General features: G+C 45.1%; 4 protein-coding genes across 4 annotated transcripts; 1 reads left to right on the forward strand and 3 right to left on the reverse strand.

Moving 5' to 3' along the window:
• Window positions 1–274: 274 nt before the first annotated feature.
• SARC_07904 (hypothetical protein) lies at window positions 275–2,033 on the forward strand. The gene is made up of 2 exons (XM_014298137.1): window positions 275–390; window positions 947–2,033. The coding sequence occupies exons 1-2, from the start codon at window positions 370–372 to the stop codon at window positions 1,229–1,231; spliced, it is 306 nt and encodes a 101-aa protein (XP_014153612.1). The 5' UTR covers window positions 275–369; the 3' UTR covers window positions 1,232–2,033.
• A 110-nt stretch (window positions 2,034–2,143) lies between these two features.
• SARC_07905 (hypothetical protein) lies at window positions 2,144–7,554 on the reverse strand (the record flags this gene model as incomplete). The annotated part of the gene is made up of 5 exons (XM_014298138.1): window positions 2,144–4,926; window positions 5,306–5,407; window positions 5,663–6,162; window positions 6,432–7,019; window positions 7,345–7,554. 5 exons carry the CDS (start codon window positions 7,552–7,554, stop codon window positions 2,415–2,417), a joined length of 3,912 nt encoding a protein of 1,303 aa, XP_014153613.1. The 3' UTR covers window positions 2,144–2,414.
• Window positions 7,555–9,132: 1,578 nt separating this feature from the next.
• On the reverse strand, window positions 9,133–10,829 carry SARC_07906 (hypothetical protein; the record flags this gene model as incomplete). Its single annotated transcript, XM_014298139.1, has 2 exons — window positions 9,133–9,338; window positions 10,478–10,829. 2 exons carry the CDS (start codon window positions 10,827–10,829, stop codon window positions 9,133–9,135), a joined length of 558 nt encoding a protein of 185 aa, XP_014153614.1.
• A 907-nt stretch (window positions 10,830–11,736) lies between these two features.
• SARC_07907 (hypothetical protein) lies at window positions 11,737–12,189 on the reverse strand (the record flags this gene model as incomplete). The annotated part of the gene is made up of 1 exon (XM_014298140.1): window positions 11,737–12,189. One exon carries the CDS (start codon window positions 12,187–12,189, stop codon window positions 11,737–11,739), a length of 453 nt encoding a protein of 150 aa, XP_014153615.1.
• Window positions 12,190–15,969: the final 3,780 nt, after the last annotated feature.

A 15,969-nucleotide genomic window follows, 5' to 3' on the forward strand; every position in this document is an offset into this window, starting at 1 on the left:
TAATATATATATGTGTGTGTGTGTGTGTGTGTGTGTGTATGTATTTATGTATGTATATTTTGCATTTATATTTATATTTATATATATATGTGTGTGTGTGTGTGTGTGTGTGTGTGCGTGTGTGTGTTTGTGAATTTGAATGTGTAGGTATATATTAGTAATATGTATGTGTGTATACGTTTGATTGCATACATCTGTATTGGTATTCTTCCTCGTATACCTTATCAAAATTTTGAATATCTCCGGAACCTCATCCGGTACAAATTCGTCTTGTAGGCGCATCTAGTGCCCAGCGCTGGTAGTCGCGCAATTCAACTGAAAGAAATTCGTGGGGCTTTTCGAAAGCATAAAGATGAAACCGACACCAAGATGATTGCTAGTCTCGAACACGTAAGTTATGTGCTTTCATCTCTCCTTCCTGTATTTTAAATTTGATTTTGCAGTAGAGTTCAACCGTGTTTCTCTAAGGAGAGCGGTACAATGCATGAATGCTATTCTCATTAAGTTTGCTACATGTTATTTTGTATGCTCGGTGGCCAATTCCAATAGAATGTACCAACCACTCGTTAATCACATCCTTGGCAAATCAGAGCCTTAGAGTGCAACGTTATATTATTGCGTATTTAATTGTAGGTATGGGCGATAAATATACTGCCTCTTCTCGCCTATTTTCAGTTGGCACCTGTAGTAGATATGATCGAATTCTCTCACGGAGCTCATCTATTTTCCGAATACGTGCCACTGCACACAAAAGACACTGTGCACCATGCCAATTCTACTTCTTGCTCATTCTAATAGACGGGTGCATTGTTTTGACCTTGTCGGACTTTGTATCATTCCGTTTCAATCACAATGAATTCAGTAGCGTACCTATAGTAATAGATATATTGAGTATCGTCGCGAGTCCAAATCAGTAGAAATTCACCTCGAGACAATGCTTCTACAGGAGGCACTATCTCGGATGGCGTACTTGAAGATGATCACTCCACGCAAGGCATCCTCTACGCGTCAGTCGGCCTCACCCCTACAATCAGATCAAGCGAATCAAAAGCGAGATAGAAATCTGTCCGGTAGGGTTACATATGTCGTACGAAAGGGATTGGTCGTTGAGGGTCAGGGAGAAGGGGAAGACAAGGCAAAATACACTACTTGGGGAGCTGGTAATCCCGATCCAACTGCGGTGAAGAAACACTGGGACCTTTTCGAGAGGCAAAAGAAGATAGGCCTGTGAAATACAGTTAGCATCTGGGCTGCAAGATAGTTGACGATGGGCGAGATAGTCGAACAATCTTCAAAACAAGCCCTTGAAAGCGTGGTGGTTCATGGTTGAAGCGATCAGTTAGTACGAATGGCAGGTACATTGATTTGTGTATTTAAATTATGTATTAGATATGCTGGTTTGTAAGGCAAATGATGGCAGAGTCATGCACGGATGCAGTACACATAGCAATCAATATTGTGATGTACCGGTTTATCTCGATCTCCGCTTAGATTCAAGCCTCTCTCCGAGATTTATGAATATGGGTGAATCGTCACTTACTACCAATACAACAGCTGCATGATTGGCAAGGCAATTTATCGTGGACGAGCTATAACATCGAGCCGAAAAGGCAAAATTGGGTGCTCAATCAATCTGCCCATCATAACTTATACATCAAGACAGGCATGTCGTTGTGTTTGTATTCAATAATGATTCGCATCACGAGACCGCATAGTATCGAATTTTGGCGCTACTACATGGACGGGTATATATCCCTGTCGAGGATTGATACTGGTCGAATGGCCAGGGTAGGCTATGATAGCATAGTTTGACGTCTACAATTAAGGTTTCATTGCGTGGACATCGGGTAGTATAGATTGACACCAAAGTGCATCATTTTTTACAGAGAAGCTGGACAGAATCGATCCGGGCTACTCAGAACACATCTTATCTAACTATAGAAGGCTAGGACCTGTCTATCGACAGTCAGTAGACAAGTGGCTGTTAGACACGATGTCTTAAGACCTGCATAAAGCGTACCCTTCTCTATGTCTCCAATTTCCAATTTTGAAAATATATACATGTCTGGATATTCATAATTCCCGATTGCTCAAACACGTTAATAGAAATCTAGTATCCGTTCGCCACCAAATATTTCATTGCGTTCATAGTACACTATGGATAATGTAGTGCAGGCACTTTATAATACCACTCGAACTCGAATCTTTAATTATCGTCAAGACACTCAACGATAAAGATGCATCTTGAAGCCAAAGATGGCGATATCCTACAAAGTAAAGTGCTTGTGAAGCACAAGGAGCGTTTTTGGTACAACGTCGAATGATCAACTTCATCTTCTCTGATAGAATTGGAGTTTAGGCGAGGCTTTTGAGTCCGGCTTATCTCGACATCTGCTTGATACTACAAAACGTATCTATTCCTCATCAGTGTCTGAAAGATCACTGACATCGAATGTATGCGTTTGTTGTTGAGATGCTGAAGTTCCGCCTAGGATGTCCCTGAACTCTGCCTCCGCCGTATCAACTGAGGGCAATCGTTCAACGATTGCGCTATTTAATTTCGCAGTTGTATAAGCAATGTAATCTTGCGATTTCGTCACGGTACTGTCCTTTGGGGGAGAATTCACTTCTGGCTTCTTATGTGAGGATGACATCCGAGCTTCTTCTCCATGACCCATACGCTGTGGGACTGGTGCACGAGCCCTGTGCCGATGGCTAACCTCTTCCATGTCGCTTGCATTTTCATTTGTCCCGCGGGGACACGGTGAGCGCCTATGAAAAGTGTTGCGCATACTATCGACTGTTAAATTATCTGGACGTGGCACGCGAGCGGAGTGACCCATCTCTGCAGGTGTATATTGAGCAATTATTTGCTTATCGCGACCATATCCCCCATTCAAAACAGCATCTTCGTCGTCGTCGTCGTTATCTGTTTCTGACAGTTGATCTTGCTCAAAATTGGTTTGTCTATCCCGATCACGATGTCGATACTGATGCCGTGCGTGAGAGCTCGTTATTGACCTATAGCTAGCACTTGACGAAGACACAGACGGGTCACTATCCATGCCGTGTGTGCGCACAACGCTGCTCGGACTGAGTATAGCTATCGCGTTGGCGCCGCCGACTCTGCTAATGGGAGAATAGCTGTCGACACGCGCTCGTTTGTGGTTCACAGCGGCTTTTTCGCGGCCACCGGAAGCGTTGACTTCGTCATCAGATTCAGATAAACCATCCTCTTCAAACTTGCCAGTGTGAAGGTCAGCTCGTGGTGAAGTCTCCAATCGATGTTTCCTTGACCCAGGGCAATTATTATCCACAAACCCCTTGGCAGCAGATGATCGTACAGCCCCTGCAGTACCAGCAATCGGACTCGTGAGGCGTTCACTGTGCAGCGACGTCGTCGTCGCGGTGTACTTCCTCTTATCGAGTACATTGTTTCTGTGAGTTACTCTCAGCTTGCGATCGGGATCCGGCGTTCGTGTAGCTTTGTGACTTGGAGACAAATACTCTTCGTCGGTTTCAGGTAGCGAGTCTTCCTCAAAGTCGTCGTTCGTCGAATTAGCTTTTGGATACGAAGAGGAGATTTTGTCTACATCGACAGCCGAAGGCACTCGTACTATATTATCCACTCTAGTAACTCTACCCGACATTTTTGATGGTGCTTGTTCTGTAGTGGATGAGTGAAACTGAGTTTTCTGTCGGCGTGCAGGCGTGGAGCATTGTTGCCGTCTACCAAGCAGTCGCATGCTCTTAGGGGACAAGGTTATCTTCGAGTTCGGTTTTACGGTCATATGCTTCTGTTGTGTAATGATTGTTGCCTTTTTCTTAGCTGGTGTTGCCCTTCTAACCTTGTGTGTAGATGCAGTATATTCCTTAGAGCTAGTTGTGATTTCTGCATTCAAACTTGTATCCTCCTCTGACTCGGAAAGATGGTCCTCATCAAAACCATCAATCGCCTGCTCTGTGGGTAGTGGTGAACCAATCAGGTCTTCAGTAATACTGATAAAATCAGACCGGAACCGAGTTTCAGAACCCATTGAATTGGCTGATGGAGCAAAATCCTCATCATCTGTATCTAGAATCTCATCTTCCGAAAATATATCGCGATCCAGCTGGGTTGAGATATTGACATCGCCCGCACGCCGACTTCCTCTAGGTGTGGCTTTGTGTTGACCACTTCTTCCTTTGGAACTCTGCTTCTGCCCATTCCTTCGTATTCCACTACCCTTGCTTGTAGGTGTTCTTGACACTGAGCTGTCTAGGATACTGTCGTCCTCGCTGTCAGAGAGTTCGTCTTCGGAAGGGGCAGTAGGTTGCCCGATCAGCGCACCACTACTTCCCACTGCTGAATTCAACGCAAGGTCTTCAGCTTGGCGCCCATTATCTTTATCCAGATGAGCGTCTACATGAGATCTTTGCCTGTTGCTTTTCGATGAGTTTGGTAGTCTTTCTTTGTTACAATATGGGGAACGCCGTGAGAGGTTTCGCGGTGCCAACGTGTGCCCATCATCAATGGCTGTGCTATCGAGAGCATCATCGGAGTCGATAATCCATGCAGATGACACAGGTGCGTTTTTCTTCCGCCTTTTTCTGACCTTGACTACTTTGCAAGGTTGTCGCCGCTGTTGCGGAGGACTCTCGGTACTCTCCGCAGGTTGCGGTATTCCCGGTGCAGCTACTTTGGATTTACTCGATGCGCTCTGTGAATCCATACAACTGGCTCGGGAGGCTGAACTTTTTATTTTGGCTTGGTTTTCAGTGTGGTTTTGCACTTGTTTGGATGAAGAATCTATGGCGAGAGTTGAACCTTCAAGTGTGGCTGCAACTGGAGCACGAATTGAAGCTGGCAGTACTAGAGCTTTACGCTTCTGTTTCCATTTGGCCACTGGGTCATCTCCGTACCTCTCTGGTGTGGAATTCTTGAACCTGCGTTGGCGAAACAAAGATTCGGGATTTCAGAACGAACACTATACAAACCAGGGATAGCGTAAAACTCTACCGCCCAATAATAAAATGTAATGCGTCAGCTTGTGAAGAATTATACCTGGTAAATAACTGATGAGCGGTGTATGATGGCAGACATCGGGACTGAACCACGTTCCAGATAGGCGAACTGAGGCAGAGTTGAAATCCAATCGCTGATAGGTACTGTAAAGCTACAACCATAAGGCTATACAAGGGAACGAAGGTGGTTAATTAGTCTCAAATTACTCGTGAAATGCATTGTTGCCCCCTCGGCATCTAATTGAATATGAACTTAAATACCAGTACTGAGGATAGCAAAATACATGCAACATCCACATACCTCGCGTCGGGAGCTGTTAATTTGAACCGTTGTGTAGGTTTCGCACCATGCGCTTTACCATAAGCCAGCGTTGGGATTGCGCGCCAATTGATCCACTTGTACCTAGTATTAGATGCAGACAGCATATACTATTTATTAAATACAGAGAAAGTCCAGTAAATGGTATATAATGTGTGGGAGAATATGGATGCCAAGTATAGTTTTTGGTATTCAAAACCAGATACACGCGTAAAATTATTCATGAAGACGACACCGTACCAAGTTCAAATGGATATTCTGCTAAAGTTGGGAGAGCGTGAAAAAAAAATCGCAGTGTGGCGACCAGCAAGAGACTCGGTAATATGCGACAGAACTTACCCTTGCAGCGCGCACCTAATCGCACCTTCAACTGCCAAGTCTTTCAAGCCATCGTGACGCACAACTACAGAGGGTTTAGACTTGTCGCCTTTTGGGAGGATGGTTAAAGGCTGATGCGTTCTCGAAGCATTCACTGTCCGTGCAGATATGTTCTTCGGTGTCACGGGGCATGCCTTGCGAGCTGCAATCGTGGAGTTGACTGTTTTCTCTGTATTTAGTTCAGCATCTGGAGGCATGCACAATGGCTTGATCACACGCGCTGCTATATCTACACCATTTTGGTCACTAGACGAACTACTATAAGCTTTCTGAAGGTCCTTCATCACGTTCGCATCGAAAAGTGGTTCCAATGGGATTGGAGTTGACTTCAGGTGGCGACTTTTACACTTGCGCGCTTCGTCACAAACTTTGTCAACAAGCTGCTGCGTCTCGTTGACAATCGACTGACCATTGTATGGGTCAACTCCGGCATTGCCATATACTTTGAATTGAACAAGGACCTATAAAAAGGCAGCACACGAGATGAGATGAGAAATATCAGATACCGCAGCACTAACGTAATGAAAGTAGTTTCCAAAGGAAGTTGAATGTATACAGAATTGCAAGAAAAAATATAAAAGACTGGTTCTGGTGTGCATGTTGAGCACTCCCCGTGTGAATTTGTACATTTGCAATCACTCTAACATATCATTCCAAAGTAAATGCTACTATGACTACTACTGCGTGTAGCGCTTTTATAACCATAAAGTATGCAGCAAAACGTACACACCTGGGCCAATCTCCATATCTGGTCAGCAAGACGTGCTCGTTGAGATGGTGTGATTCTAGAAGGAGAAGATTCAACCACTGGAGGCGCAGGTATAGTCCCTTTGTCATGATTCGCAACTAGATTCAAGTTGGTGGAATATGAAACAAGGGCCGCCGGTGGCAGCGGGAGTGGGGGCAGAGAATCAGGCAGACTCAAAGCGAGACCACCCGAAGGCGCAGCAGCGGCACTAGACACTCTCCGTGTGCTGACAGTCTGCTCGATACTCCCCTTGGACTGTATTGGATCTATCGATTGAAGAGATGGGAGCCCTAGACCAGTACCTGGTAGGAGTAACGCACTTTCGTCCGTGGCCGGGTTTAAATCTTGCGTGCCTGCACCTTGGGTGTCGTACTGTCTCTGTGATTTCTGCAACAGCTGTACCTCTCTTCTGCTAATTTTAACTGCACGGTCTGCGCGATATTCTTCAGTTTCTTTCTCATTGTCGTCAATTTCTAGCGCTCCCGCCAAGAAGTCGTAGTCAGGATCTTGTTCTTCATCGTCGGGGAAGTACTTCGAAAATACGGCGTCCGCGTGGAGAGCGGCAATGAACTAAATAGAGTATATAGTTTGTTTGCAATCGAGTTGCTAACTGTATAAATAGTGGGTAGTGAAACATCATTTGTATTCACCAAGCGTTCATAGAAGCATTCCCATAAGAATTTGTACACGTGGTGCGGCTTATTACCCAAAGATGTCTGACCAGCAGATACCCGTGCGTGACCAGCTTTTAATAACTTCTTACTTCAAACTTAAGGAGTGACACATAGAAATTTTTATAGAAAGGGGACACTAGCTTTCTCTGATACCTGGAACTCGTGTCATTAAATCAGAGCAAGTTGCGAAGACTGGCGTATCGGTTAAACTTGGTACATACCTTACTTAGGTCGTCATCGTCGCCATCCAAAAATTTATTGGGTTGTAAGAGGTCAAGCATATCCCCATTCGACCCGGAACCCAATCCGACACCCATTGGTACTTGACTATTAGTACCGAGAGCATTACTGCCATCGGGCTGGGTATCTACATGATCAACCCCTCCTGAATCCTCGAAAGGCATCAATACTTGCAACTCAGGCTTATCCATTACCGGAAATTCGTTCAGCGCAACAGTAGTTTGTGAAGCACTCGGTTCGTGATCTACGATGTCTAACAGCTCTTACACCACAATCCATCTCCCCAATCAACATATTGAGCAGCGATATGTATGAGCCCTACTGTGCGCTCGCAATACATCAACACAAATCTGGTCGTACATATTCACGTATTCACATGTATTTAGCTTTTTTATAGCTAACCCCAAGAAACCTAAGAATATATTTTGAAAAATAGAACCCCACACCAATATAACCCAATGTTATTTATTTAGTCGGCCCTCTGGATTTTAGGGTCGCGAGCAGAAATCGTATATAGGGATAATATTATTTATTCCGCGTAAATCGTAAATTTCCTAATCCAGAGGGCCATGTATTTATTTGTATTTTTGTAATTCACAACACAGTAGATTCATAAACACAGTTTATTATCTCCGAGCTCTTCCAGCATGAATGCTCAGATCTTCCTACTGTGTGACGTTTATGTATATCTTTGTTGGTCTACCATAATTCTACGTCTTCCTGTGATGAGCTGCACCCTCTTCTTTCCACACATGCTGTAACTGTATCCACGTCACTTTCTTTCTATGAAGTCTTCCTCCCCCTAGTGATCCACCAATCCTCTACACAGCACAGTGAGTTACCTTAGCTTTCTCATACTCCACCTGTCACATCAGCTCATCAGGTAGACAATATCAGCTCACAAATCATCTTGACAGCTATCGCTGAACCCCTTCTTAGTGGTAGACCTCGACAGTTCGGTACCAACACCCAGTACCGAACTGGACCCTTGTGGATATTACATCCCTCCGGGAACGGGCAGGCCTGGCTGTAGCGTTCCTCATGACACAAGGGAAGGAATACTGGGAAGCGAATCGTTTCGCTGTGGGTCGCATTTGAATATAGAACACCACTGCTCGCTGGCGATTATATGCTAAAGTGGGTGATACGGAAGATATGTTAGAATGTAAGCGTCGTGTGCAACGTTTCATCATCTGTTAAGCCCGCCATTCCTCTTACATCTTGCGTCGAAAACCGTCGCCTATCGCAAAACGATAACCTTTGTTTATCGCACTCTTCCACCTGGCAACGAGTCGCTCCCCAATATGGCGAGCGACCACTACTTCATCATCGGGCCGAACCCAATTCGTGCGCTGACGTTTGTGTTTATGAGGCAGCACAATCTACCGAGCCCAATATGTTTCACACTTCGTTCTCAAGCCGCTGCCTTCAGGCACATAGTGAGGGCATCTATGGCCTCATTGCGGTCTTCTATCGAGGCCTCCTTGAACTGCAATTCGTACAACAACCAGTTAGTGTAATCAGTACTATTGAGACACCGATGGGCCTTGCCTCGCTCGGGTTCCCCAAGTAGAACTCGATATGCCCAAACACCGCTTATGTGTACACGGTACAACTGCCCAGTAGCCCGCATGCGCACAATGTGATATATCTGAGTCTAACGCCAGCACATCCACGGGCCTGACACACACCTGCTGGGATATATGCGGTATCTGTGCAAGGCGAAACACAACCACCCTGCCAATGTTGAATATGGGAATATTCACCCGCTAACGGTTTTCTTGTTGAGTCTGCTGCGCCTGGGCTTTATCATCCATAGCCCACGCCTTATTATCTAAGCCGGTGGGCTCAGTGTGCTCGAATAGGTCTGGAGTCGCTAGCTTGCCGAGATCCTCGCGCAGAATATCTACTAATTCTATATCCACGTGGTGAGAAAACACCCTGCTATTTGTTGCCAGTGTATAGGGCACCATTCCTGTTACAGAGGACATGGTAGAACTTTGCTACTGGCGCATCCGGCCACGTACTCTCCTGTCCCAACAAACGACTACATGTGCGGCACAAGATATCTGCCATGCCACTAGACTGGTGCCGACCCTTCTGGACAGGATGAACCGCAATATGCCTAACGGCACACCAACTCCGAAACGCCTGATGCAACGAAGGGCTGTCCTACTCGACAATGAGCTGTCGTGGCCAACCCCACGGTGTAATTTTTTGCTCTACAAAGCGCCTAGCCTCGTCAAACGTGTGTTCGGGACGACGCATAGGTCTTGCCGCCGCCAACCGCGCCAACCAATATATCGCCCAAAAAAAACAATATATATATAAATAACTGTACCCTTCGGGATTCTGAGCATGATAATAATAATAAATGTGCCACGCAAACGCGGAGGTTGACACAGCAGGCCACGTATAAGACCAGTCGTGGCCCTGTACTCTTCTAGCAATGCAAACCGTACACGAGTCCTCCAGAAGATCGATGGGAATGCTGAAACCAGGCTTGTCTTAAACCAACCCCCTGAGGCGCACCGAATGTGCGCATATATGCGAAAAATGTAAGCGCCAATTCACTTTTAAGAGGACATGGGGTGTAACGCGAACTCATTTGAAAACCGTGGGTAACGCGGACAACATGTTCTACACATCAGTTAACGACCTAGGGGCTCCCCGTTTCTTAGTAGTGAAACCGCTATTCTCTCAAATCGGACGGTAACCTGAAGCTCGTCATCCACAATGGCTGAACCTGAATAAGGTCGTATCTTTGTCCCTTCCAAGCGACGGAGCTCTGCATCCGTATTTGCTTCTTCTTCAGCCAACGCGCGCTCTCCCACCCAGGCTTGTTAAAGGCGTGTGCGAGACAGCTGGTCCTACGACCACTCCTGTGGATTGCTAACCCGTCCTACTTTCTGCTCCGGCGCAAACTCGTCACCAGCGGTAAGCTGGCCCTGCTGCTGCATTTGCACTGGCCGCTGGCAAGCTTGCCAACTGACCTCCCGCTCATTCATCGCTGTATTAAATGCAACATGTTCTTCCTTCTTCCTGGAACATTTCATTGGTCGAGAGTGGTCGCGCGCCTACCTCCTCGGAAGCATCATCGGCAACGTAACTGACCGTGATGGACAACATCAGCCCCCTCGGCTGAAATTATCAGGGTGGGTCCGTCTGGTGACCCGGCTGGGTCATGACAAGATGCGCGAGGCGGGGCTGCTCCCAAGCTGGACAAAGTCTCTGAACCCGGAGCTTCCACAGGGTCGTGCAAAGGGGACACCGTGTCCTCAGTTTCAACCGTTACTGATGGAGGGGAAAACAACCCACTGCCGGAAGAATCTAAAGACACAAACTGATGAATGTCACTTACGTGTACCGGCTCCGGAGCCAACGGATTGTTCACCACCGGGGTCGTCGACCTCACTGTCCTAGCCTCTTCACACGGTGCATCATTCTCAACCTCCCGTAAGACCATACGTTCTGCAAAACTGGGTCGGAGCGCCCCCTAGCGAGCTTCGCATAAAAGCGTCCCCTCCCCACGTGCAGGCTCCTGGCTCGTCGGGCGCATAGTATGGCAGCTACATATTCCGGCGGTTTGCGAAAAGGTCAATGACAACACCTGGACATTTCTCTATGCACGCTTAAACCACGCCGGGTTTAGTCGCTGGGTGTGCCTCTCTTGAGCAACCGGTACGCATCCAGCCACCGGCAAGGACAGCTCTTCGTCGTCGTTACTGAAGTCATATCCGGTCGGCAAAGGCAATACATCCTCCGGCTCCAACACCTCCAATGGCCAGCTAAAAGAATCCCGGCGTTCCACAGGCCACTGGGCTCGATCCACTCCCGGACATGCATTCGCAAGGGAAAATCACCTAGAACAATAAAGAGACCTGGGATGTACGATATTTCGGCGTCCACACTGCTCTTAATCTCCAAAGCACGCCACGCCCGACACTTTATTTATATTAAACGAGTTTCGAGACAAAGGCTTGCCCCTCGGCAAGGTTTTCAGGGGCTTGTGGTCACTGTGGATTTGTAACGACATCCACGAGCACATGGCCATGAACGCAAGCTTGTAAATGATAAACTTCGTTGCCGTGAGCTCTAAGTGTAAGGCATGATAGTTGCTCATGGATGGCGAAAGCTGGGATGAATAGAACACAACACAAAGCTAATAATTCATATCATACAACGCCATGTAAAGTATGGAGAGTAGCTGAAAGGTACGAGTCAAAGGATACAATAGACCTCTTTTTAAGCACGGTTGTCTCAGCTATGAAAGGCCCCTAGTCTGAGAGAACCGAACTGAGTCTTCATTTGTGTTTTCACTAGACTCAGGATTTACTTAAGTGTTTCTCTCACACGCGGAGTCCCGATATAGCTTATATTCCGATCCTAATTCCAAAACTCAATATTTGATTATTCTGGCTCTTGTGATTTGAATTTGGCCTTTTGATAGTCTGGTCCCTAGATGCTACAACCACACCCTTGCGCTTGTCACAGACTGCTGGAGCCCTGGCCAACTTCTCGTTGAGCAGCTGAATAGACAGCTTTTTACCTTTTGTTGTCCTTGTCGACCGTGTCTTCCACCAAGGTAAAAGTTCCGTGAGTGGCACTTCTTGTCGCTCCAAGTACTGGACTAGATCATTCTGTGCATCACCCCATTCATGCAATGCTGCCCGCAAAGGATCTGTCGGCGCCTTCCTAGCCAGACGTTGTCGGTGTATTTCTGCCCTCCAACCAGCAATCCTTCTCCATTCGTAATACCTCCTTAGGGGCTCGACGAACCATGACTGTCCCTGCAATCGCCACATCGCAAGCGTCCAAGTAGGCATGCAGCTCTTCGTGCTGCTCCGGAGAGTAGAGACATATCCCATTCGTCAGCAGCCACATGCACCGGTCAAATGCACTTTGACACTTTAGGTTCATGTCAAAGCGAACCCCCTTCCGTGTCTGATTGGTTTAGGAGCCAACGAGGCACTTAGCCTTGCAATACTGCAAGACCACCACGCCATCATGTACACAAATGTAAGCAGCTGTATGTAGGCTTTATGCCTCATCGCTTCTGATTTAGTAGTTTCTACTCCGTTCTCATCGGTTTCAATACACACTTGATGCCGAAAATATAAATCATACACCAAATACATCTCACCCCCCTCTGTCAGTAGGGTTCATGTGTAGTTGCTCGAGATGACAATGGTCATTATTTTCTGTTCCTTTCTAATACATGCGCGGTGACCTGCGAATATTTCTAACTCGTCAGGACATACTTCTAATACCTCCTCAACGTTTGGTCATTGCTCTAGTGTTTCCTTGACACTTGCCTGCACCCTATTCGCGATTTCTCTCACAAATCAATACGTAACATACGCTGTTAAATACACTCATCTTGCCCAACGACCGCCGTTTGATCAGGCTTTGTCAGTGCATGTACCAATCAATGTGAGTTCACTTATTATCACAGATAACATTGTGACCCAATTGTTGTTCCAAAAACGTCTGTACGAGATCAACAAAGGTCGATAAACGTATGTGTTCTGTCGAATCATCGGAGAGATCTTCGATTATGTTTTGAAATGCATCTGCTACATTGTGCAGCAGTCATCACGTCATATAGTCGACTTTGTTGATTAGCTTCTCGACAGTATTGGCTATAGCTAAATAAATAAATAAATTTAACCCAGTTTTTCTCATACGGTCAGTAATCGAACACAATATATGGTAGTAGCTGTGCACCAGCGGTACGGAGTTTCTCCACGATCAAGCAAATAGAGTGATTCTCAATGATTTGGTTCCCCACTATATCAGACATAGGTAACTATTTGACCATATAAACTCAACAGCCCCTTTAAAGTCAGTTTCTCAGAACCCCGATTTAAAGAACATATTGACAATCAGACTCTCACCCTCTGCCACATTTTTGTATTCCGCGTAACCTACAACTTTTGAATGTCCGGACAAAGAAAAGTCGTCGTTAGCTATCATCTTTTTCAGTTCACTTTTAGATAAACTCTTCAGCAATATGGAACTTAACTGGTTGTATGATGGTTCAGTGTCATCCTTAAATTTACTCTCGCTATAGTTTTCGGACGGATTAGGTACCGTTGCACTTTGTAAACTATCAGCTACATTCGACACAAAAGCGTAAGAATTTGAAAGGTAAATGATTACCGCTATGTATTCGAATACCTTTGTTATTTTCTATTTCAAACAGCTTCACTTATACACTTGTGATTATAATGGATATTTATCGAACAAAGTCGCTAATTGTACATTCAAAATGTGGAAAAGTCACTAAATGTACTTTCACCCATTTTGTCGATGAAAACGTACTGAAATATTAATCAAATATGTATAAATGTACATTTAGCGACAATCCCAAATTTTTTATGTCCATTTAGTGACTTTATCGTGCAAAATTTGTTTAAATTTAAATTAAAGAGCCTCCCAATGTGTAAATAAATATATAAAAAGCTACTTGAATTCTTTCCTTTCTAGAACCTCAAACCCCAATTTAAAAAAAAACATTGGAATCAAAGTACTCTCAAAACCAATTTTTTTATTTAAATCCAGTGCGTGAAAGTTAAGAATAATAATCCTTCCAACATTAATAGACAAATTATATATTCTTCTACCGTGTGTTTTACACTATCCCAACTTGCTAATATACAAACCGGAATTAAAAGTGCTGTTAACACGATAAAAATTATTGAAATACCATCTACTCCCAATATTAACTCTAAATTTTCTGAGTTAGTCGCCACCCACTGCCCTCAGAAAGCATTCACTGATAACGCTCAACCATTTGAAATTCACCTATGTTCTTATTCATTTTCAACCATAAGCCTATTGATAATCAAAATGCTATTACTGAAATTAATAAACCTAGCTCTTTCTCCCTTCTCCTCGGTCAGTGAGACCTGGCTCAGACACCAGATCCACCCCCCGTTGGCACTAAAACTAAAGCTATACTTCCTAAAACAGGAAAATTATTAAGGTTAATATGTTCCCCGGGATATATTCTCCCAGGGGTCATAGATGAGTAGTGTCCAAGAAGGTAATTTTTATTCATTTGATATGTTCATACATTGTATCATACATTCTTGCCATTTTTGAAATAAATAATATTATCCCTACGCTGCACCCCCCGAGTGTCACTATGGTAGGCGGTTGGAGGGTACACCCTCCTATGTGTATCGTAGAGGGCAAAGCTTGCTCCTGAAGGGGTAGGGTAGAGTACCCCTCTCTGCGAGGGCATGCCCACTCTTTGAAAGACTAGAGTGGGACTTATAATTAAACCTTCGATAGGACTGAGATTCTCACTCTCATGGACGGCGTGTACTATTTGCTTAGTACAAGATATTCTGGATGGCCAATGGAATACATGTTTAGATATTTATTGGAGGTTATTACTATATTTTATTTAAATAGACCCCTTAGCCCGGTTATTGTGGAATAGTCTGCTTGTGTATTCCCTTATAATGTATCTTATCTTAGAACCACCCTCCTTCGGTGGAGGGTGGGGAAGGGTCACTCCACAATCCTGAAGGCACACTTGTTGTGGTTGAGTCGGAAGTTTACTAAGTTCAACTTTTTGATTACTTCACGAACAATCTTGCGGTGTTCTTCTTCTGTAAGACTTGCAATAACTATGTCATCTACATACACCTGCACTCCTTTGATGTCTATGAGCAAGTTTTCCATGGCTCTCTCCAATTGTCCTGTCAGTCAGTCAGTTCAGGCCAAATCCCGCTCACTTAAAGCTCTATTGCGCTCCTCTCCTATCAGCAAAAGGTGAAGAAGTGTTGGCTTGCTTCTTCTAGTAAAAGATGGTGAAAGTATCCCGTGAGATCTAGCTTTGAGAAGTACTGTGCTCCTTGTAGGTCGTGTAATACTTTCTTTATTTTTGGTAGCACGAATTTATCTTGTTCATGTTGGTAATTGATCTCACGTAAGTCTAAACATGTTCTCACTTAATTGAGGAGACCGCTTAGTCATCTTCACCCGCCGATAAGAATGGTAAGTTCACCGTTATTGTGTAGACTGTATAAGTGGGTTTATTAATCCCCATATATACCTAGAAAAATTGGTGCCTTCTTGACTGGTCCAACACTTCAAAAGACTGAGAGGTTTTCCTCCTTCGATAGTTAATGTCACATACTTGGGTTGACTCTGTTCTTGTATTATAGCATCTGTTTGTGTTAGTTGTATGTTTGCCGGCTGTGCTCTGACTGATAGATAGATATAGTTCAGTTACTATACTTTTGTCCATATATGAGCGTTGTGCACCGGAGTCTATTAGGGCGTTGTACATATTGTCATTGAGCTATACGTAAATGTGTAACCTTTGGTCTCGTGGTACGGGAAGCAAGGATCATCCTGAAGGGACACCTGATCCTGAAGAGACACCTGATCCTGAAGGGACACCTGATCCCCGCGGAGCGAGTATCGAAGATGCCTTTAGGAGGGTCCCTCCACCATCCGAAAGGAGGGCTGTATCTAGAGCCATCCTTCCTGATGGAGCCCTCTATCATATCCCCCCCCCCTGTTTAATAATGACAAGGGGCAAGGGGTCATCCCTAATGGATGATGGTGGGAGGGGGGGGGAGGCCCCC

Source organism: Sphaeroforma arctica, assembly GCF_001186125.1.
Source record: "Sphaeroforma arctica JP610 unplaced genomic scaffold supercont1.662, whole genome shotgun sequence".
In the NCBI taxonomy this organism is placed as follows: domain Eukaryota; class Ichthyosporea; order Ichthyophonida; genus Sphaeroforma; species Sphaeroforma arctica.